This window comes from Vicugna pacos, chromosome 9, assembly GCF_048564905.1.
Source record: "Vicugna pacos chromosome 9, VicPac4, whole genome shotgun sequence".
In the NCBI taxonomy this organism is placed as follows: Eukaryota; Metazoa; Chordata; class Mammalia; order Artiodactyla; family Camelidae; genus Vicugna; species Vicugna pacos.
The window spans coordinates 3,968,690-3,990,425 of NC_132995.1; the positions used below are offsets into that span (position 1 = coordinate 3,968,690).

Sequence of the window (21,736 nt, forward strand, 5' to 3'; positions counted from 1 at the left end):
GGTTATGATCCTCAGGTTAGCCTTAAAAAAATATTCCATTCCTTTCTTAGATTGAAAACTTTTTTGTCGACATACTTACACAGTTGATTAAAAATGCTTGCTTTTTTTTTTTTAAAGCAAGGATAAGGGACCTAAATTGTCACGTCTTAGCTCTCCACGCTGCATATCAAGGTCTTGTCCCCATGGAAGTCTCTGGAATTGAGCACAGTGTTGAATTTGGCGTCCTGGGTGAATAAAGAATAGAAACGAAACGCTGTTCATTGGGTTTTAGTATTAAGCAGTCCAATCTACCCCGGGAGAGTTTTGTATTTCTCATTCTGGTTTGTAATACAGAGACAAGTCCAGCACTCCCTTCCTTAAACTGCTTAAATTAATTCTAATTTTAGGAAATGTTACCGGATCCACCACCGCCCCACAGCGACCACGTGCAGACCCAGGCTCCCAATCACTGAATTGCTTGAGCCTCACAAGCGGGACAAGCGGGCCACCTGCTGGCAAAAACAGCTTTTTGTTGAAACCGTTTCAACTTGTTAGGAGGTAACATCCTAGTTTCCGACATAACTGACCCCCACAACTGTAAACTTTTACGGCAAAATTGCAAGGAACGGGGAAGCACCGTGCGTTCCTCGCCCTCACTGCGCGGACCTGCGCTCGCTCCTCGCCCCGCCCCCGCCGCTAGCGCCCCGCCCAGGCCCCGCCTCCGGAAGTCCAGCCTCTAGCTCCGCGCGCCTGCAGTTTCTTACGGAACCGGAAGTGGGGGGCGCCAAGGGAGGATCGGGTGGCAGAGAGTAAGTTTCTGTTTTCTGGTGTAAGTCTATGCTGCGCGGTCACCCTTCCTCCATCCTCAGGGTGTGGGAGTCACTAGGAACCTAAAGCCCCAGCACCCGGCCCTCTGGCCGCTCAAGTCCCGACGTCGCCGCTCCAGGTCGGGTATCTTTTCCTTCGCGTCTGAAACGGCCGAGGCTGGTCCCTGCCCTTGGCTTTTCAGCCTTCGGTCCACGTAGAAACCAATTTTCGAGATATTTTCCTCTGTAAAACCGTTTACTTCTACTCCCCCTCCCCCATGTAACGTCCTCTTCCAAGAGGTGGACTCGCGCCCCCTGCCTCGCCCTCTCGGCCCCTGGAGGACGGTGCCTGCCGCCCCGCTCCCGTGAGGCCGCGTCCTCTCCCGGGTCCCGGTATTCTGGGGAGCCCGGCCCTCTCCTGAGACCCCCCTGCCTCCCAGCCCCTCTGTCCCGCGTCCTCAGGGCGGTCCTTCTGCTCCTCGGGCCTCCTCTTCGTAGTCAGCCCTTCCCCCACCCCGCGTTGGGGGAGGTGACCGGGGTCAGCCGTGTGACCCCCTCAGTATTATTACGTCCCAAATTCCACCCCGCTGGAAAACGGTCTTTTCCAGTAGGCGGGCATCTTACTCAGTCGGCATCCCTGTAAATACGTGGGCGAGGAGGATCAGGAGAAGCAGACTCTGAGCGACTGAGAAACAGAAAAACTGAGGTAAGAATCAGGGAGGACTAATGGAGACGTAGAGAATGGCTGAGGCCCTTGTAAAGAGACAGTAAAATCAAAGTGATTAAGGCTTGAATGTAGCAGGTGGGTAAAATAGAGAAGTAAACTAAAAAGCCGAGTCTCCAGGGGTTGGAGAGCAACGTAGGGAGCGGGGCCCTGGGTCAGCGGGAGGGGGAGGAGGAGACATTGGTGAGGCACTTAGCACAGTCCAGGAGAGGACAAAAGAGGTGGAACCTTGGCTTTCAAAGCAACATGGTGCTGGAAGAGAAACAGGGAAGCTAGTGACAGGAAGAGAGAGAACAGGATGGAAATACAGGTACCTGGGGGTGCCAGAGAGTGGGGAGGAAGGGAGGGTAACAGGATAGAAGGGGTGTAACTCGGAGGCTAGAGAGGGAGCAGAGGTGGGGGAAGAAGCAGAAATACGTGCAGCTTTAGGGCAGTCAGGTTGGGGAGAAAAAGCAACAAGAGGGGCACAGGGCAAGAGTGGGGCAGCACAGGAGTGAGGGAAGAAGGGGAGGGCAGACACAGCAGGAGAGTGGAGGGGCACAAAAACAAGCGAAAAAGAAAGAAATGAGATAAGCAGAATGAAGTGGAAACACGTGGTAGTGCAGGTAGAGACGCGGGAACTGGAGGCAGGTGAGTGGTGAGCTGCTGGGATGTGGATGATTAGGTTGTGATCTATGATTTGTGGCTTTAGAATCTAGTAAGTTTAAAATTTAAGTTATACAGATGAGGATCAGAATCGCAAACCTCCTGTCTGTAGGACTTTGCATTTTGTAATTATTTGTGTGAGAAGTTAACTTCCATCTGCAAACCCTGTTCAGCTGGGGGCGGTGCCTTGGTTCAGTTAGCTGTGGGTTGCCCCCTTCCCTTTTCCTGACATGGGGGAGGGAACCGGGGCAGGAAATGACTGACTCTGTCACCACATGGTACCTTTTAAAGGAACATTGACAGTGTTGTGTGTGTTGTGTTTTTTTTTTTAATCTATTTACTTTTCCTTTCTTACTTCTTTACATGTAATTCTTCCCATAGCTTGGGATAAATCTTAGTACATACAATTTCTACTTTCCTGTAAATAATTATTAACTTATGGAATAAGCTTTGGTGGTCTTCTGTAATCAACTTATGTCATTCTCTTCTAAATATGGTATAGTCTCAAAATGCAGAATCCTCACTGTGGCTTCTGTGCCCGGTGTCATCACCCTGCCCGTGCCTCCAGCCTCATCCTGGGAGCTTTCCTGTTCTCTGTTTTCAAACGCCAGAATTTGTCCCAGATCTTAGTTCTTGTTCTTACCAAAGTTTCAAATAGCAGGAGGTTTTCATTAGGGAAGTCTTGCTAAGCTGGGGTCTCTGGACACAGCTTGACAGGAGACATCAAGTCCTGTGATGTCGGGAAAGATGGTTCCAAGAATGAGAGGTCCAGCAACACCACAGCGATCTGCAGTACAGAGGCTCATACTCGGGAAGGTGTATGAGACTGTCCTGTTGCCAGGCCGGTGCTGGTTACTCCACTCTCCTCTCCCTGTCTGTCTCCCAACATGCAGGTGCACGCTCGCACACACACACAATGCAGAGAACAGGGATTGCTTGTGCACTGTTGGTGGCAATGTAAGTGGTACAGCTGTTGTGGAAAACAATATGGAGTTTCCTCAATAAATTAGGAAAAGAACAGGCACACAGTCTGTCAGAACCACCCTGGCTAGACACCCAGTGGAAACGAAACCTATGTTTTGAGGGAAATATCCACACCCCAGTGAGCATTACTGCATTATTCACAACAGCCAGGATGTAGAAAGGACCAGAATGTCTGTCGACAGCAGAATGGATAAGGACAGCGGGGTGTGTGTTTGTGTGGCACAATGAAATATTATTCAGCCATAAATGAAAGTTTTTGCCATTTATGACAAAATGAATGAACGTAGAGAACCTGCTGAGTGAATTAAGTGTCACAGAGAAAGACAGATAAATGTGGAAACTAGAAATGTCAGACTTACGGAAACAGAGTAGAATGCTTGTTATCAGGAGCTGGGTGGTGGGAAAAATGGGGAGATGTTGGTCAAAAGTTGCAAACTTGTACATATAAAATGAATAAAATGAGTAAGTTCTGGGGGGGTCTAACCTACATGATGCTGACTGTAGTTATTCAGACCACGTTTCTATATAGTTGAAATTTGCTGAGGGAGTAACACTTGTGTTCTCACCACTCAGAGGCAAAATGGTATCTATGAGTTGATGAAAGTGTAGATTACTTGATTGTGATAATTATTTCACAGTGTATACGTCTGTCAAATAATCACATTGTATAGTTTTTATGTGCACCATTTTTACTCATCAGTTATACCTCGATTAAGCTGGAAAAGAAAAAGAAAATGAGCTAGGCTTTCCTTGTGAGTGGCAGTTAACCCAGGCTTCCTGTAAAAGCGATGAGGCATTCTGCATATATATGTTTTGTACCCCTGACCACAGATTCCCTTTCATATAGTCTGGGTGGGGTCCAATCACCTGGGGTGTCTGATTCCCTCACTGAGCATCCTGACTCAGTCCTCCCATCCTGAGGGCTGAGAGGGAGGGGGCTCTGCTCTGCGTGGGCATGGATCAGGGCCTACTCTGTGACCTGAAGGGGGCTGTCGGGTCCAGCTGAGGCGCCCACTGCTGCCGTGTAGGGGAGGGGCTCACCAGGAGGGGAGGGTGATCTGAGGACAGTGTGGGGAAACTCCCTTGTTGGTCTGTGTGTGGAGTTTCCTGTCCCGAGTCCCTCCTGTGACAGTGGGCAGCAGAGGACTGTCTGTTCCACATGGTGAGGTCTCCCCTGTGTGTGTGGTTGTGGCGCAGGGAGGGATGTGTTGATTCTCAGCATTAAAAGACATCTTTCTTTCCACTTTTCAGGATTGACTTCTAAAGACTCATGTTCCCTGAGGAAGAAGCCCAAGAGAGGAGGAAGAGGACAGAAAAGGACTCGAGAATGGCCCCTTCTCAGGTAAAGTCTTACTCTCACTGGATTCTCAGTCTGTCCTTCCTGAAACGCCCTTTTCCTTGGATTCGCTAATCCTGTCTGACTCTGCAGCGTCCTTCCTGACACCTGTACATCCACAGTCACCCAGGGCCCTCCCTCAGCGCCTGTCCTCCCCACTCAGACTCCACCCCCGGGACCCCGGGACCTGGGACTTGTGAAGTGGCTCCCTGGGCGGCGTCCTGGGCGGGCTTCACCCCCGTGGGTTGGAGACGCAGAGTCAGTGCTGTGGGGCAGCAGGGAGGGTTTAGGGGCCCATCTGGGTGCTCTGTCTGCTCTCTGTAAACCGGAGAAAGAAGCTGCACAGAGAAGTCAGGTAGTGATGTGCACAGTACCTGGTCAAATCTGGATAACAGATCAATAGAGGGAATTTGTTACGACTTTTTCTAATGTAATTGAAGCTAAATGAGTGAGTCATTGACTTCAAAATGTTAATGATTTTGGGAATGGAATAGATTGCATCATCCATTTTAGACCATGAAAAACCAACTTAAATATCTGATGCTTGGAGATTCTTTTTTTTTTTTTTTTTACTGTTTTTTGGTTTTATTGTGTTATAGTCATTTTACAATGTTGTGTCAAATTCCTGTGTAGAGTTATACATGAACATACATATATTCATTGTCACTTTTTTTTTCTTGCTGTGAATTTCCACAAGATCTTGTATGTATTTCCCTGTGCTGTACAGTATAATCTTGTTTATCTATTCTACATTTTGAAATCCTAGTTTGTCCCTTCCCACCCCCTGCCCCCTTGGCAACCACAAGTTTGTATTCTATGTCTATGAGTCTGTTTTTGTTTTGTATTTATGTTTGTTTGTTTTTTGTTTTGTTTTGTTTTGTTTTTAGATTCTACATATGGTATTTTTCTTTCTTTTTCTGACTTACCTCACTTAGAATGATATTCTCCAGAAACATCCATGTTGCTGCAAATGGCGTTATGCTGTCGGTTTTTATGGCTGAATAGTATTCCATTGTATAAATATACCACTTCTTCTTTATCCAGTCATCTGTTGATGGCCATTTAGGCTGTTTCCATGACTTGGCTATTGTAAATAGTGCTGCTGTGAACATTGGGGTGCAGGTGTCATTTTGAAGTAGGGTTCCTTCTGGATGTATGTCCAGGAGCGGGATTCCTGGGTCATATGGTAAGTCTATTCCTAGTCTTTTGAGAAATCTGCTTGGAGATTCCTTAATTCATTCTCATCACTCTCGTTGCTTGGAGGTTGCCTTTTCACTGTGTTGACTGTACCCCTTGAAACGCAGAAGTTTCTCTGTTTGAGGCAGGTGAGGTTCTGGCTTCATCCTGTTGCTCGTGGGTGTCCAGTTTCCCAGCACCATTTGTTACTGAGACTGTCCTTTCCCCGTGGTGTAGGCTCAGTACCCTTGTCAGTGCATTTTCCATGTATTCCAAGGATTATTTCTGAGTTTTCTAATTGGTTTATGTCTCTGTGTTTATGCCAGTACCACACTATCTCAATTAGTGTGTTTGTAATATGTTTTGAATCTGAAAAAGGGTGGCCTCCATCTTTCTTCTTTTTTAAAAGTATTTTGACTTTTTGGGGTCCCTTGTGATTCCCTATGAATTTCATGTGGTGTTTTTCAATTTCTGCAAAAATTGCTATTGGAATTTTGATAAGGATTCCATTGACTCTGTAGAGCACTTAGCGTTTTCCAGGCATTGCAAGTTTTCCAGCCCACGAGCTTAGGATGTCTTTCTGTTTATTTGTATCATCTTACATTTCTTTTAGCAACAGTTGTAGTTCTCAGCATACAGGTCTTTCACCTCCTTGGCTGATTTATTCTGAAGTATTTAATTCTTTTTGATGCTATAGAAAAGAGATTGTTTCCTAGTTTTCATCTGACATTGTGCACTGTGTATAGAAATGCAACTGATTTTTGCGTGTTGATTTTGTGTCCTGCACTTTTTCTAAAACTGTTATTTGATGTAGCAGTTTTCTTGTGGAATCTTTTACAATTTTTACGTAAAAGGGGTAATTTTCCTTTTTTCAGTTTGAATAAATGTTGGCTTTTTTTTTCTTGTCTAGTTCCTCTGGCTAAGATTTTCAGTACTTTGTTGAACAGTAGTGCAGAATATGCATCCTTGCCTTCTTATCTGAGGAAAAACTTTCACTTTTTCACCAGTGAGTATGAGGTTAACTGTTCTTTTCCTGTATGTCATTTTTCATGTTGAGATAGTTTACTGTTCTTAGTTTGTTGAGTGTTTTTATCTTGAAAGGTTGTTGAATTTTGTCAAGTGCTTTTTTTCTGAATCAGTTGAGGTGACTGTGTGTTGTTTTTCCCTTTATTCTGTCAATGTGGTATATTAATGTAATTTTTGTATATTGATTAATGCTTGCCTTACAGGAATAAATTCCACCTGGTCATGAGGTAAAATTGTTTTACTTTGCTGTGACTTTAGTGTGCTAGTGTTGTGTTCATGATGTCTGCATCAGTATTCATCAGGGATATTGGTTCTTAGTTCTCCTTCCTTGTGTCTTTCTGTGGATTTGGTATCACAGTCATGCCAGCTCCATAGAATAAGTTTGCCAGTGTTCCCTCTTCAACTCTTCAGAAGATTTTTATCAGGATTAGAGGTAATTCTTCTGTAAATGTTTGGTAGATTTCCAGGAGTGATGCCATCTGGTCTTAGGTTTTCTTTGTTTGAAGTTTTTGATTACTGCTTGAATCTCTTCAGTTATAATTCTGTTTAGATATTTTTTTATTTCTTAGTGATTAATGCTTAGCAGGTTACATGTTTCTAAGAATTTCCCTGACTGTGTAATTTTTTGGCCTATTATTGTATATTACACTCCCTTACAATTCTTTAAAAAATGTTCTGTGACAGCAGTTGCAGTCTCTCCTCTTTTATATGTTATAGGTTATTTGAATCTTCTTTGTTTTTTAGTTTGTAAATTTAATTTTTTCAAAACATCAACTCTTGGTTTGTTAACTTGCATGTATATATTTCTGTTTTCTATTTCATTTATCTGTGGTCTAATTTTTCTTATTTACCTCTTTTCTTCTGCTAAATTTGGGTTTACTTTGTTCTTTTTTTCTATTACCTTTAGGTGAAAAAATAGATTTCTGATTTGAGATCTTTATTTGACTATAACCATTTTTCAGTGTAGACTTCCCTTTTAGCACAGCTTTCGCTGTGTATTATAAATTTTGATATGTCGTATTTTTATTTTCCTCCAGATATTTGAAAAATTCTCTTGTGATTTCTTCTTTGACACATTGGTTTTTCAGGAATGAGTTGTTTAATTTTCACATTTTGGATTTTTTTCCTTCTGCTGTTTATTTCTGTTTTCATTTCGTTATGATTAGAGAAGATACTTTTTATGATCTTAATCTTCTTAAGTTTGTTCAGATTTTTTTGTGGCCCAGCATGTAGTCCATCACAGAGAGTGGTCTGCGGGTGGCTGGGGGACTGTCCTTCCTGCTGTTGCTGGGTGATGTGCTATGTACATGTCTGTTACACCCAGTCAGTTACAACACTACAGTCCTGTAGTGTTACTGGAGTTCTCTGTTTCCTTATTGATCTTCTATGTGATTCTATCCACAAATGAAACTGACATATTACTGTATTGCGGTCTGTTCTGTCTTCATTTCTGTTAATTTTTGCCTCATATTTTGAGGAGCTCTGATGTTCGATAAGTGTGTGTATATATAATTGTTGTATCTTCTTTTAGTTATATAATGTCACCTGTCCCTTGTCCCTTGCGTCAGCTTTTCTTTTGAATTTATTTGTCTGATTTTATATACCCATGCCTGCTCTCTTTAAGATGGACTATCTTTTCCCATCCTTTTACTTTTAGCCTGTCCATGTCCTTAGATTTGTGAATTTTAACAGTTCTAGTTCTTCAACACTTTCAACTTCAGTGCCAGGTCTCGGCCACCTGAGCTCAGGTGCTTGCTGTGTCACTGCTTATCTGTTGACCTGAGCTGAGTTTCTCTGAGTGTCTCTGACGCGGTTTTCCCCTCTGTGCAACGGGAACGTGCACACCTGTGTCTGATGAGCTGTCACGTTGATGACAAGGCGATGCCTCTAAAGCGCTCAGACTAATGCGTATCACAGAGGACGTGTTCAGATACCCTTAGTCGTTACTGTTGTTACTAACCATAATTTAAGATTCTGACCTTTCTTCAAATCTGCTCTGGACTTCGTCACCTCTAAAACACCACACACAATGTAGTTTATCTAGATATTGAATATGTCATTGTGTAGAATATAGTATCTGTGTAGACAACCCAGTGTTCAATTTTATTTGTATGTAGTTTGTGTATTGTCGACAAACGAAAACTCCACACTGATTGGAGGACATCATACTCCTATGAAAACAGAAGAAATGAGAGGTGCAGAAGTTGCCCCAGTGCCTTCACATGTCTCTGCCATACACGTATTCCAACTGAATTGATTATGACACCTCTCTCCTCTTCTTCACATTGTGTGCAAATAAAAAACCTATTCATGACCCTTTAGTGAATTGTGTTTTCATTTCAGGGACAGTTGACCTTCCAGGACGTGGCCATCGAGTTCTCCCAGGAGGAGTGGGAGTGCCTGGACCCTGCTCAGAGGGCCTTGTACAGGGACGTGATGTTGGAGACCTGCCGGAACCTGCTGTCCCTGGGTGAGAGGACTCCCCTTTAGAAGTTGGGATCTTCCCTTGGGTGTCTTTGCATTTTCCCTGTGTGCCTCCTGGGAGCCTCTGTTTTGCTTGACTGAACGGAAACGCCTGTTGACTCAGACGTGACAAGCTTCATGATGCGGTGTCAGGGGTTTAAACTTCACTTTCCTTCAGGTGATCTGCCCATTTCGCATTACGTCAGGGTTTGTTCCAGAGCTAAAGTGTTTATAAAGCCCAATGGGAAACTTCTAAAACACCCAGTGTCCTGTTTTCTACTCCTGTGCTTTTGATTCACTAGTTCTAGGGCGAGAGCTGGATGCCTGCATATTATGCTGTTCTCTGTGCGTTCAGAAGGGGGCAGCATGGATGAAGCTGTCAGGTGTTTTTCTAGATCCATCTGTGATGTCCTCACTTCCACAGCTGAACAAAGAGCTGGGATTCTGTAAGAGCCACAGCACTTCACATTTCTTACTTCTGATAAGCAGGAATTTCTGTTTCTGATCTGAATAGTAACCCCATTTTGAAGCAAGAGAATGAGCCCTGGACTGAAGAGTGACATGAATATATCAAAAAACCAAGTGGCTGGGAGTATGTAAAACATGTGAACACAACCAGATCTCAGAAGGGCAGAGAGGGAGCCACAGTATTAATAGTGTTTGGGAAACTCTCCCATTGTGGGAGGGTCCTAGGGGGAAACAGAAGTTTATTCCTTACAGACTCTAGGAGGAAATCTTTCTTCTCTCCAACTTGTCACTCTGTCTGTCCTTCAATATGTGAAATGTATTCACTTGCCTTCCGGGGGTGCTGCAGCTCCAGTGGAGGCGAGGTCTTGATCATGTTCTGATGCACTTTGTCATCTGACTTCTGTGAACTTGTTCTTGCTTGACTTCGAGAAGCGTGAGGAGGGCTGGTTTAAAGGGGTCTCTCGCCTCCTTATCTCTCCTTCGGGACTTGATTCCATCGGACGCTCAATTCTTAGTCCATACAGCTCAGAGCTGATGCCTCCTGAGTTCAGCCCTTGAACCCAATGCCAATTCCATCCCCATTTGATGTTCTGAGAAGACCTGATCAGAAGTTGGGGAAACACTGACTGGTCTTTAATTCTGTCTGTCGCCTCAGACCTTGGCTGCTTATTTAACCGCTCAGCCATTTCTTCTGTTCCGCTTTTCGCACACACTCCAGCGATGTGTGTCAGAGCACAGTGGGTTGGACCTACTGTGATTGTTGCTTAGGACAACTGTGTGGACAGTGGACAGAGGGACCCTCCGTTTCATGCCCAGTCCTGTGTCGGGGGCATGTGAATCTCTTAGCTTGGCAGCCGAGGGTAGAGAACGTGGTCCCACGCCAGGGTCCTGTGACATCTGACCCACATGCCTTGTATTGTTTTCCCTCTTAGAATGCCCTTCCTCGTTGGGGAGTGTAGGCGCTTCCTGATTTCACGTGCTTTTAAGTTGTCTTGATTTGCCTCTGATTCTTGCTTTTAAAATACACGTTCCTGGAGTCTGAAATTGTATCGAGTTTCTTTGTTGAAACAGTCCACTTTTATTCGGTGGACACCTTCTGGTGGAGTCTGGAGTGGGTTTGCTGGGTAACAGAGAATTTGTATGGAGAACGCTTTCCCTCATATGTCGCAGTATTTCCTAGGCACATACGGAGTCACCAGCTGGAGCTGCTCGGTGGAGTAGGGAGCACGTGCTAGGTGTGAGGTGGAAGGTATGCTGTGACTGGTAAGTCTTTCCAGTTTTATTTTTTTTCCTGGTTTTGAGGAATGTCACAGCAGCATGTCTTCAGGCCACTGTGACAATGTTGGTCACATAATAATGACTATCTCTTACGAGCCTCGGTACATGGTGCAGGAATTTCTCCTAGGAACAGCATCGTCCAAGTTCTTGTCCTGTATCTGTGATGCTGTTGACTAAATTGTTGGTGCCACATTTATTTTGTCTCCTGAGTGTTCCATAATTCATTCCATCTCAGCAGCAAATCTTAAAGCATCTTAATGAGAGAGCTTATAAAATGGTGTGATACCTTTGGTGATAAGCGATAATTTTTGTTTAAGGCACTGCTGCTTTCATTTTTCATTTTATACATTTCTATGCGTTATATATGGTCTTGATTTTTGTTTATTTAATCATTAGGTCTGTACTTCTGATGCTGTTCTTAGTGTTCTTGTATATTTCAATATGTGGGAAGATTGAATTGAGGAGTGACCTCCCATGGTGGAGTTAATGATCAGACCCTTTTAGAGTTCTGTATATATTCTCAGTATTTACCTGTTACAGATACATCATTTGCAAATATTTTCTCCCATCCATAGAGTGTTTTTTCACTTGACTGAGTGTGCTTTGATGCATAAGAGTTTGGAATTTTGATGTTGTCCAATTTATAGTTTTACCTTATGTCCTGTGCTTTCGTTATTATAGCCGATAAGTCATTACTGAATTCAGTGTCAATAAGCTATTCCCTTGTTTACTTGTAGGACTTTAATATGTTCAGGTCTTTGATCCATTTTCAGTTAATTTTTGTATATAAGTGTAAGGTAATGTTCCAGCTATATTTTTTGCATACGGATATTTCATTTCCTCAACAACTTTTTTTAAATTCACTGTATAAATTACTTATTTATTCATTTATTGTTATTGAACTATACTTGATTTACAGTATTGTGTTGGTTTCAGGTATACAGCAAAGTGATCCATATATATATTCTTTTTCATATTCTTTTTCATTATAGGTTATTATAAGACATTGAATATAGTTCCCTGTGCTGTACAGTAAATCTTTGTTGTCTATTTTGTATATAGTAGTGTGTATTTGCTAATCCCATGCTCCTAATTTATCCCTCCCCCTCTTTCCCCTTTGGCAACCATGTTTGTTTTCTGTGTCAGTGAGTCTGTTTCTGTTTTGTAAATAAATTCATTTATTTGCGTTTTTTAGATTTCACATGTAAATGTTAATCATGTATCTGTCTTTCTCTGTCTGACTTACTTTACTTAGTGTAATGATCCATAGGTCTGTCCACATTGCTGAAAATGGCAACATTTCATTCTTTTTAATCCTTTCATGTCTCAGTGGACACAGGTTGCTTCCACATCTTGGCTCTTGTAAATAGTGGTGCTGGGAGCATTGAGTTGCATGTATCTCTTCAAATTAGAGTTTTTGTCTTTTCTAGTCACATAAGAATGGGATTGCTGGATCATGGGGTAACCCTATTTTCATTTTTTTTAAGGAACCTTCATAGTGTCCTCCATAGTGGCTGCACCAAGGTACATTCCCACCAACAGCGTAGGACAGGTCCTTTTTCTCCACACCGTCTCCAGCATTTATTACTCGTGGCCTTTTCAGTGATGGCCATCCTGACCGGTGTGAGGTGATACCTCATTGTAGTTTTCATTTGCATTTTCTAACAATTACCGATGTTGAGCATCTTTTCATGTGCCTGTTGGTATGTCTTCTCTGGAGAAATGTTTACTTAGGGTTTCTACCTGTTTGTTGATTGGATTGTTTGTTGATACAGAGCTCTGAGCTTTTTGTATATTTTGGAAATTAAGCCCTGTCAGTCACATCATTTTCACATATTTTCTTCCAGTCCATATGTTTTCTTTTTATTTTGTTGATGGTTTCCTTTCCTGTGCAAAAGCTTGTAAGTTTGATTAGGTCCTATTTGTTTACTTTTGCTTCTGTTTCATTTACCTTGGGAGACTGATCTGAGAAAATGCTGCTACAATATGTCAGAATGTTTTGCCTGTGTCACTTTATAGGAGATTTTTGGTGTCTTGTCTCATCTTTGAGTCTTTAAGCCACTTCGAGTTTAGTTTAATGTGTCGTGTGAGGGAGTGTTCTGACTCCATTGATACACGTGCAGCTGTCCAGTTTTCCCAGCACAGCTTGGCAGAGGGACTGTCTTTTCTGCGTTGTATACTCTTGCCGCTTTTGTTGACAGTTACTTCACTGTAGTTGTGTGGGTTTATTTCTGAGCTTTGTGTTCTGTTTGGGTGATCTATTCTCTTTTTGTCCCAGTGCTATGTTGTGATTACTGTAGCTTTGCAGTATTGTCTGAAGTCTGGGAGGGGTATGCCTCTAACTTTGATTCTTTTTCCTCATTCTTACTTTCTGGGTAATTCTGGGTCTTTTTTGGTTCTATGTAAGTTTTAGGATTATTTGTTCTAGTTCTTTGTAAAATGTCATGGGTAGTTTGCTAGGGACTGCATGACATCTGTAGACTGCTTTGGTAATACGTCCATTTTAACAACGTTAATCCTTCCCACCCAAGAGCATGGGATGGTTTTCGATTTCTTTGGATCATCTTCAGTTTCCTGTATCAGAGTTTCATAGTTCTCAGTGTGTAAGTCTTTCACTTCCTCAGTCAAGTTTATTCCTAAGTTTTTCTTGTTTTTTGTTTGTTGTTTTTTAACGTGATTTTAAAAGGGATTTTTTTTTAACTTTCTCTTTCTGTTGCTTCATTGTTAGCGCAGAGAAACGCAGCAGGTGTCTGTGCACTAGCCTTGCGTCCTGCTGCCTTGCTGAGCGTATCAGCTCTAGTAGTTTCTGTGTGGTGTCTTCAGGGTTTTCTGTATACAGTCTCACGTCACCTGCTTATACTGATGAAACACAGGCCTGGAAGTGTGACGAGGGCCCTGTCCTTTCTGCTTTAGGCAGAGGAATACGCAGTAATTTGACAGTTCACACGGGGGTTCAACTAAATGTTAATACATCAGAGGCCCAATGAACCACATCACAGACTGTTTACTTACGTGCAGCAGGTGACTGTGGGGAAATTGCCTCAAACTGGCAGCCTGGGTGTGGAGAGGGTGCACCTGGCCGATGGCCTTTTCCGTGGTGGCTGGAAGCCTTCTAGGCAGCAGCCGGCCCACTAGGAGGGAGAGGGGGGTGTTTGTAAACCCTGCTCCCACTGCCATACCCCCCACCACTGAGCCCAGCCCCTTGTCACGAGATCTCAGAGCGGAAGGTGACGTGAGAGATGCGAGCATGTCCTCGGGGCCAGCCCTGCCGGTGGTTCCCACGGCCCTGGAGCCCGGCAGGTGCAGCGTGGAGCTCCTCTCTGCCCCACCGCCCCCTCCACGGCCCTGCGGCTCCAGGCTCAGCCTCTGCCCTGACCACTGCACTATGTTGTCCCCAGACAAGCACGGACCTGTGAGCTGGGTGGTTTTGATTGGCCCCTCTTTATATCTCATTCCTTGCTGCAGGGATCTGCGTTTCTGTCAGTAGTCTGTCTGAATTCCTTTAGCAGCTTTTTTAACCTCCTTCTTGATCTTGGAGTTTGATAGGCTGGACAGGTCTGTTCATTGTTTCAAAATTCATCTCATTCTTTTAACTGTGAGTAGTTCCTCTGCTGCTTCATTTTACTTACAGCCCTCTGAGTGTATGGATTTAGGAGCACCGGTTGTCTGCTGTGGTCCTGAAGGGCTGTTTTATGTGCGAGCATCCCTGAGTGGACCGAGTCCAGTATTCCTGGTGCGAGGGCTGATTTGGTGTGGATGCCTGCGCGTCTTTCATCAGCGTGTGCTGGCTGCCGTCCTCTTGGTGGGTGGTGTGTTTGGTGTTGCGGTGACCAGAGCCTGCACTGGATGTGTGGCAGGGCCTCCTCTTCGCTCGGTGATTGTCACAGCCTGGTCGGGGGCAGGGTCTGCCCCCCAGTTGTTGGAGTAGAAGCCCCCAGATGCAGTGCTAAACCATGGTGTGAAGCAGGCGGGACTGGAGCACCCCTGCTGGGGAAGGAGCTCCTGCGTGTTTCTCCCCCGGAGCTGTCCGATGGGATGTGTGACTAGTGTGACGCCACCCGCCACCCGGAGTGTGTGCCTGCAAAGTCCACTGTCACTGGTGCTGCTCCCAGGCCCACCTCCGCTGCAGCAGAGCTGGTGACCAGCTCCGATCTCAGCCCCGCCTTTGCGTGGGGGAGCCCACAGAGTCCGCTGCGGCTGGAGCCGTCCTCACATGCTCCTCTGGTGACGCGTGCACACTCTGAACACCTCTCACGTGTGTGGCCCAGAGCCCGCGACGGCTGGAGCCATGCCCCACTGTCAGCGCACCCACGCCCTCCTTTGTGCATTGATAATGGGGCTCCTATGGTGGTCCCTCGCTCTGTCCTGTGCACACCCCCAGTTGAAGCCCCTCCATCACACTCCAGGACCTTCCAGGCTGTCTCCACACAGCCCAACCCAGTCCTCTCATCGAGTCTCTCTGCTAAAGCCCAGGTTGCCACTCCTAGTCACGACTGGGCTGGGAAGTGCGGCGATGTCTCAAGACCCGTCTGCGCTGCTCTCTCTCTCCGCTGCCTGGCCACGAGCCAGCTCCTGCGGGTGCCTCACGCCTCCAAAGCTCCCTCCCCGTCCCGGCAGACCTGTCAGCCAGGGGAGGAGTTTCCTCTTTCACAGCTCCCTCCTGGACATGCAGTTCCCATCCCTTTGTCCTAACCGGTCATGTAGTGATCGATCTTGCAGCTTTGGTTGTATGAGATCTTCTGTAAGCTTTCGGTGGTGGTTCTGCGGGAATTGTCACACGTGGGGACGTGGTTTTGATCTGTTTGTGGGAGGAGGCGGGCTCAGGATCCTTCTCCTCCTCTCAGCACAGCTCAGTAGGCTGGCCTTTCCCCGCTGAGTGGTCCTGACACCCTGCGGAACGTCACTGGACCACATAGACACGAGTTCATTTCTGATGTCTCTGTTCTGTTGCACTAGTGTCTGTGTATGCCAGTGCCACACTGCTCTGATTGAGTGTTGTGATAATTTTGAAATAATTGTGAGACCTCTGGCTTTTTTCTTTTCAGTCTTGTTTTTGCTACTGAGAATCTTTTGAGATTGCCTACGAAGCTTAGGACGGACTTACCTGTTTCTTCAAGAAAAACTATTGGGATTTTGCCAAGGATTGTGTTGAGTCTGTTCATCACTTTGGGTGGTATTGACATCTTGACAATATTGTCTTCCAGTCCGTGAACTTGGGATATCTTCGCATTTATTGGTGTCTTTCCTAATATTTTTTGCCCGTGTATTTAGGTAACAGTGTCAAAATGTTTCCCTGCTTAGATGAAGTTACACCCATTATTTTATTTTCATCTTGTATTTTTCTGAATTCATTCATAATTTCCAGCAAGGATTTTTTTGTGGAATCTTCTGTTTTCTCTACAGTTTAGATCATGTTGGTTGTAAACAGAGAAAGTTCTTCTTTTTTCTATTTGGGTATCTTTTATTTTTATGTCTGCCTATTTGTTCTTACTAGAACCTCTAGTAATATGTTTTTAGAAATAGAGAACGCTGGTATCCTTGTCCTGTTCCTGATCTTAGAGGAAAAGTTTTCCGTCTTTTACCATTGAGTGTGGTGTTACTAGCTGTGGACTTTAACATATGTCCTTTACTGTGTCGGTTGTTTCTTTCTATTCTTAGTTTATTGAGTATTTGTATCAAGCAAGGCTGTTGACTTTTCTCAAATGCTTTTTCTCCTTCACTCGAGATGATCGTGTATTTCTGTGTCATTGTGTTAAGATGCTCTTTTACGTTGGAAGGTTTTCAGATGTTGAAAGGCCTGTTGGTTGGTTTGTTTGCTTATCTAAGTGGAGGTACCAGGACCTCGTGCGTGTTAAGCACGTGCTCTACCGCTGAGCTCTACCCACTCCCTCTTCTTTTTTTCTGCAAGGAGGGAGGTAATTAGGTTTATTTGTTTATTTACTGGAGGTCCTGGGCATTGAACCCAGGACCTTGTGCATGCTGAGCACACGCTCTGCCACTGAGCTCTGCCCTCCCCCCCTCTTGTCCTTTGCTCTCAGTATTTCAGTGGTTCTCACGCAGGGACGTTCCCTCAGGGGTGCGGCACAGGCCGTGCTTTCGCAGGCCCATCACTCCCTGTGCTGCGCTCTGTCCCTGTCCCATGCCTGGCCTTCCCTGACGTGACACCTCAGTGCGGATGGACACACCGCTACTTCCTACCGTGTTTAAGTCGTTCTCGTGAGTTCCCCGGTTCCCGCAGCCCTCCCTCACGCATCCCTACACCTTCGCAGGCTGCCTACCCTGTCAGAGTCACCCTTCGTCGTCCACTGAACAGCTTTCTCAGGACACAAGCTGAATCCACCGTGATGACTCAGAAACTGTCTCCAGGAGGGGAGGGGCGGCTGAGTAACGTGAGCTGCACATCTCCCTCCTTGATCCTCTGTTGCAGTTTTCTTCCTAGACTCCTGCTTTTTTGCTGTAGTTTCTCGTAATCCGTCCTGCCTGGGTGGGCAGCCATGAGACTATGCCGTCTAAGTCTGCAGGTCCAGGTTCCAGTCCTGCTGCCCCACTGCTTGCATGTGAGTTGGAGCTACATTCATGCAACTTGTGAGATTAGTGCCCCTATTTGAAAAATCGTGGTTAATTTATCTCAAGCCTTTTAAAACGCACGAGTGTTGTTAGGTGGCTTAGAATAGTGTATTTTCTACAGTGAAAAGACTCAGAAGTTCATTTTGTAGGAAAAGACACATTAACGTGCTTTCATGTTTATCATGAACTATCCCATTGTCTACACTGCATCTTGTGTGTTTTTATTTTGCAGTTTGTTCTCAGCCACGTTGTGCCTGACCCTAGTCAGTCAATTTATTAGTAAGTGATCGCTTTGTATTAGGCACGTTTGGAATCAATGAGATGGATAATGTAAGGGTCATGTAGTGATGGGTCTCCTGATTGGCTGCTGTGTAACTGGAGAATATTTTATTTAATAATTTTAAATTGTGGTTTACAAATGATTGCCTTTCAACATATTATGCAGTACAGTTGATATGGATCACTTGTTAATGTTGTTAAATGCCTATTCTTCATGGGTACAGAGTTTTGTTAACATATTTAGAAACATTTTGCTTAAGAGTTGTTTTAACAAATTCCTCATTTTCTCTGTGCTTTATTTGCTTTGCAGTTTCAAACTGCCCATTATTTAGGTAAGTTATATTAGATAAGCTTGTTTTGGTTTCTTTACTGTTAGGATACATTGCTTGTACTTTAGCATGTATTTATGCACAATAAGTCTGCAGAACACATGTGTAGTACAATATTCTTTCTCTGCAGCGTGTTTACTTTTAAAAGGTATGTGCTCTGGGGTGTGGTGGAAAAATACCCTTTCTCTGAGAGCTAACATGAGTCAGCACAGTGTGAATGTTTTTGTCATAGGGTGCTTGAAACTAGACAGTCCTTAAGTTAATTAGATTTACATGTGACTATTTTTTATTAAAGAACACTACTCCATTCGTGTCCCTGAGAATTTTAGATTATGATTGGGAAGCTTTGTGACTGCTCAGTGTAAGTATTACTTTTGGTGTAATATCATGTATTCAGCCTGAAACCTTTATTAATGAATTGTGATAAACAAGATACCTATTTTTTTCATATCTTACAGATATCTCTCATATACATGTGATCAGGAAATTTCAACCACAAATATACAGTGATACAGAAGTATTCCAAACAGTCATGTTGAAAATACTTGGAGGGCATGAATTCCAGCATTCTTACTCCAGGGAAATCCTGGAAAATATGTTGTATGACTTGGAGTGTCAGTGGGGAGATGACAAAAGAAGTAACAAAGGAGTGCCTTGAACCCGTAATGAAAATCCCACTGATCGAAGGTGTCAACAAGGTAAAAGTGATGAAGGAGCTGAGCCTCTTGAAAATAAGCATGAATTAAGATTTCAGGATAAACTGCAGGTACCTCAAGCTGAAGGAATAATTTATGAATGTGATGAAGTGGAGAAGTTGATAAACAGTAGTTTCTCATTTTCACCACTTCAAGGAATTCCTCTTAGTGTCCAAACCAACATTTCTAATTTGTATGGGAATGATATGCATCCGTCACTACAGACACAAGGTCAGAAAGCACACAGGAAAAGACCTTATAAATGTAAGGAGTTTGGCAAAACCTTTTGTTGGAGGTCTGGCCTCAGTAGACATCAAAACATCCACAAAGGAGAGAAATCATATGTGTGTGAACGATGTGGCAAAGCCTTTAATCGAAATTCACATCTTGTGATTCATCTGAGAATTCATACTGGGGAGAAGCCATACGAATGTATTGAGTGTGGCAAGGCCTTCGGTGTGCATCTGTCCTTAACTGAGCATCAGGTAATCCATACAGCAGAAAGACCATATCAGTGTCATGTCTGTGGCAGGTGTGTTGGTCGCAGGTCACAGCTTGCATATCATCATAAATTTCATACTGGAGAGAAACTTTACACATGTCGTAAGTGTGGCAAAACCTTTTATCAGCGCTCACACCTCACTGAACATAAAAAAATCCACTCAAGGGAGAAATTATATAAATGTGATACATGTAGCAAAGTGATTAGTCAAAATTCACAACTTGCGATTCATCAGAGAATTCATACTGGTGAGAAACCTTACAAATGTAAGGACTGTGGCAAAACCTTTTCTTGGAAGTCTTCCCTCAATAGACAGCGAATAAGCCACACAGGAGAGAAATTTCATAAATGTGAAGAATGTGGCAAAGCCTTTAATCGAAATTCAGATCTTGTGCTTCATCAGAGAACTCATACTGGAGAGAAGCCTTACAAATGTAAGGAGTGTGGCAAGGCCTTCAGACAAACAGGAGCCCTTGCAAACCACTGAAGAACGCGTACGGGAGAGAAAGCTTACAAGTGTGTATAATTGAGTGTGGCAGATGCTTCCGTGTGCTTTCAAGCCTAATTTACTGTCAGGAAATCCACGCTGCCGAGAGACTTTAAAAATGTAATGAATGTGACAAGGCTTTTCGCAGATGTTCACAGTTGACACTTCATGAGATAATTCATCTCTGGGTAGAAGCCAGGTAAAGGTATTTAGTGTGATGAAGCCTTAAGAAGAGGAATTCATTTGCCAAATCATTCATTCAGGAGATTACCTCACAGATAACCATGTTATGTGAAAAACCTTTACTTGGAGTTCACGTCTCACCAGTCATCAGAGAATTCATACTGGACAGAACGTTACATATGCACCGAATGTGGAAAGGTTTTAGGCTGAGCCTTGAACTCAGGCTTCACCAAATACTTCATACTTAAAAATGGAACGAATGCGGCAAAGTGTCAAATTATTGTTCACTTGTCACTAGGTACAAGAATACTTATCCTGGACAAAAACTACACTAATGTGTGGGTCAAGGATTGGAACAAAGATCCCAGGTTGGGGAACATGCTGGAGCAACACTTTACAAATGCAGTGAGTGCAGACCTTGACTCGTGTTCAAGTACTGTGCAAGGACGGAGAGTCCCCATTGAAGAGAACGGAAAAAATACGGGCAGAGGCTTTAGCCAGGTCTCACAATGGGCTAGACTTCACAATGTATTTTTTCTTTAACAGTTTTTTACATTTTTACATAAAAATGTATATTTTTGAGAGACAGCCCATGATAGCAGTATGTATGCTTAAGACTTGTATCTGAGGATCAAAACTGGAACGTAGAGAATTTATGTTGAAAAGTAAGCTTACCAATTTAATGAATGTTTTAAATTTTTTCATGAAGTACCTGCACCTTTGGCATAATGAGAGAATCCACGCAGGGCAGAAACTATACATGTATACTGGACATGAGACACCTTTAGGAGATGGTATGTCCTCATGTTTTGCCAGAGAACTCACATTGGGGGAATCCTTACAAATAGAATGAATTTGTAAATTTTCTGAGCAGTTTTTACAACCAGCCACACATCAGAGAATCCAAAGTAGGGATAAAAGTCTCTGGTGGTCAGAGATGAGGTTGCAGTGGTACATACTGCAGAATCGTTACAAGTCACACTGTGCCAGGATTGATGACATGTGTATGGCAGATAAGGACGTGTGAGGAAATAGCGCGCATCTTCAGTGTATAAGTATTTATTTATTTGAGTTTTCTTTAAAAGGCTACATTACTATTAATGCCTTTACGCCTGAAATTTGAAGTCTTGATCTTACTTACTTCATTACAGGCTTTTCATGATCTTTGGGAAGGAATGGATGAAGGGGCTGACTTCACTGGGTGTGGTTAGTTCACATCCATGTTCCCTGGAAAAACAAGGACCCTGAGTTACCAAGTTTTATGCGAATTAGCATCAGAGAGGGGCAGAGACCAAGGTAAAGCTGACGTGATTCACCATGCTTGCTGTGTTCAGGTGCCCTCTGTGGAGAGGCCACTGTGGGTTCCAGGACAGGGCGCTCTGCCACCTGACTGTGAACAGAGCGGGCAGGGCGCTCGGGGACTGGGGGTTTTCATGGGAGGAGAGGGGCCCGTTCCCAGGGCTTGGTGATCTGGTAGGCATGTTGCAGGGGAAGTGTGGGTCACTTTGTCCATTGAAGAGAAGCTGCTGTATATTGTTGGTGTCGCGATACCATGTGCGCACACACACCGTAGGCGGAGAGAGCCGATGGCTACTCTGAAGCTTTGTTAAGTTGCACAGTCTTATGTAGCAAAGAAGAATGACAAGGGAAATGGTTAACAGGCAGCGTCTGGCTCAAGGTCAGAAGACCCTTTATGTGTTGGTATATCATGTTCGTGTTGGCACCAGCGAGCCTTACAGCTTATCACGGCGGGACGTGTGAGAAACGGCTGCTTCACAACGTTCTTCTTGGACTCAGGTGGCTGTGCCT

The 21,736-nt window shown here is 44.1% G+C and overlaps 2 protein-coding genes across 3 annotated transcripts; both read left to right on the forward strand.

The window, feature by feature from the left end:
- The first annotated feature begins 741 nt into the window (after positions 1-741).
- On the forward strand, positions 742-18,742 carry LOC102533509 (zinc finger protein 480-like). 2 transcript variants are annotated; one of them, XM_072968548.1, is made up of 5 exons: positions 742-788; positions 4,390-4,480; positions 9,020-9,146; positions 10,788-10,870; positions 18,519-18,598. In XM_072968548.1, the coding sequence occupies exons 2-4, from the start codon at positions 4,409-4,411 to the stop codon at positions 10,826-10,828; spliced, it is 240 nt and encodes a 79-aa protein (XP_072824649.1). In that variant the 5' UTR covers positions 742-788; positions 4,390-4,408; the 3' UTR covers positions 10,829-10,870; positions 18,519-18,598. The 2 variants fall into 2 exon arrangements, with proteins under 2 accessions (XP_072824649.1, XP_072824648.1); XM_072968547.1 differs by lacking the exon at positions 10,788-10,870 and having other exon boundaries at positions 18,519-18,742.
- On the forward strand, positions 18,742-21,099 carry LOC107033924 (uncharacterized). Its single transcript, XM_072968544.1, has one exon. The coding sequence runs from the start codon at positions 18,962-18,964 to the stop codon at positions 19,742-19,744; it is 783 nt and encodes a 260-aa protein (XP_072824645.1). The 5' UTR covers positions 18,742-18,961; the 3' UTR covers positions 19,745-21,099.
- Positions 21,100-21,736: the final 637 nt, after the last annotated feature.

Bases quoted from the DNA above. Each gene is read 5' to 3' on its own strand.
- LOC102533509 (XM_072968547.1), top strand. From the start codon at position 4,409: ATGTTCCCTGAGGAAGAAGCCCAAGAGAGGAGGAAGAGGACAGAAAAG. The intron at 4,481-9,019 runs GTAAAGTCTTAC...TTTTCATTTCAG, and splicing joins CGAGAATGGCCCCTTCTCAG to GGACAGTTGACCTTCCAGGA. The intron at 9,147-18,518 runs GTGAGAGGACTC...CATATCTTACAG, and splicing joins CCGGAACCTGCTGTCCCTGG to ATATCTCTCATATACATGTG.
- LOC107033924 (XM_072968544.1), top strand. From the start codon at position 18,962: ATGCATCCGTCACTACAGACACAAGGTCAGAAAGCACACAGGAAAAGA.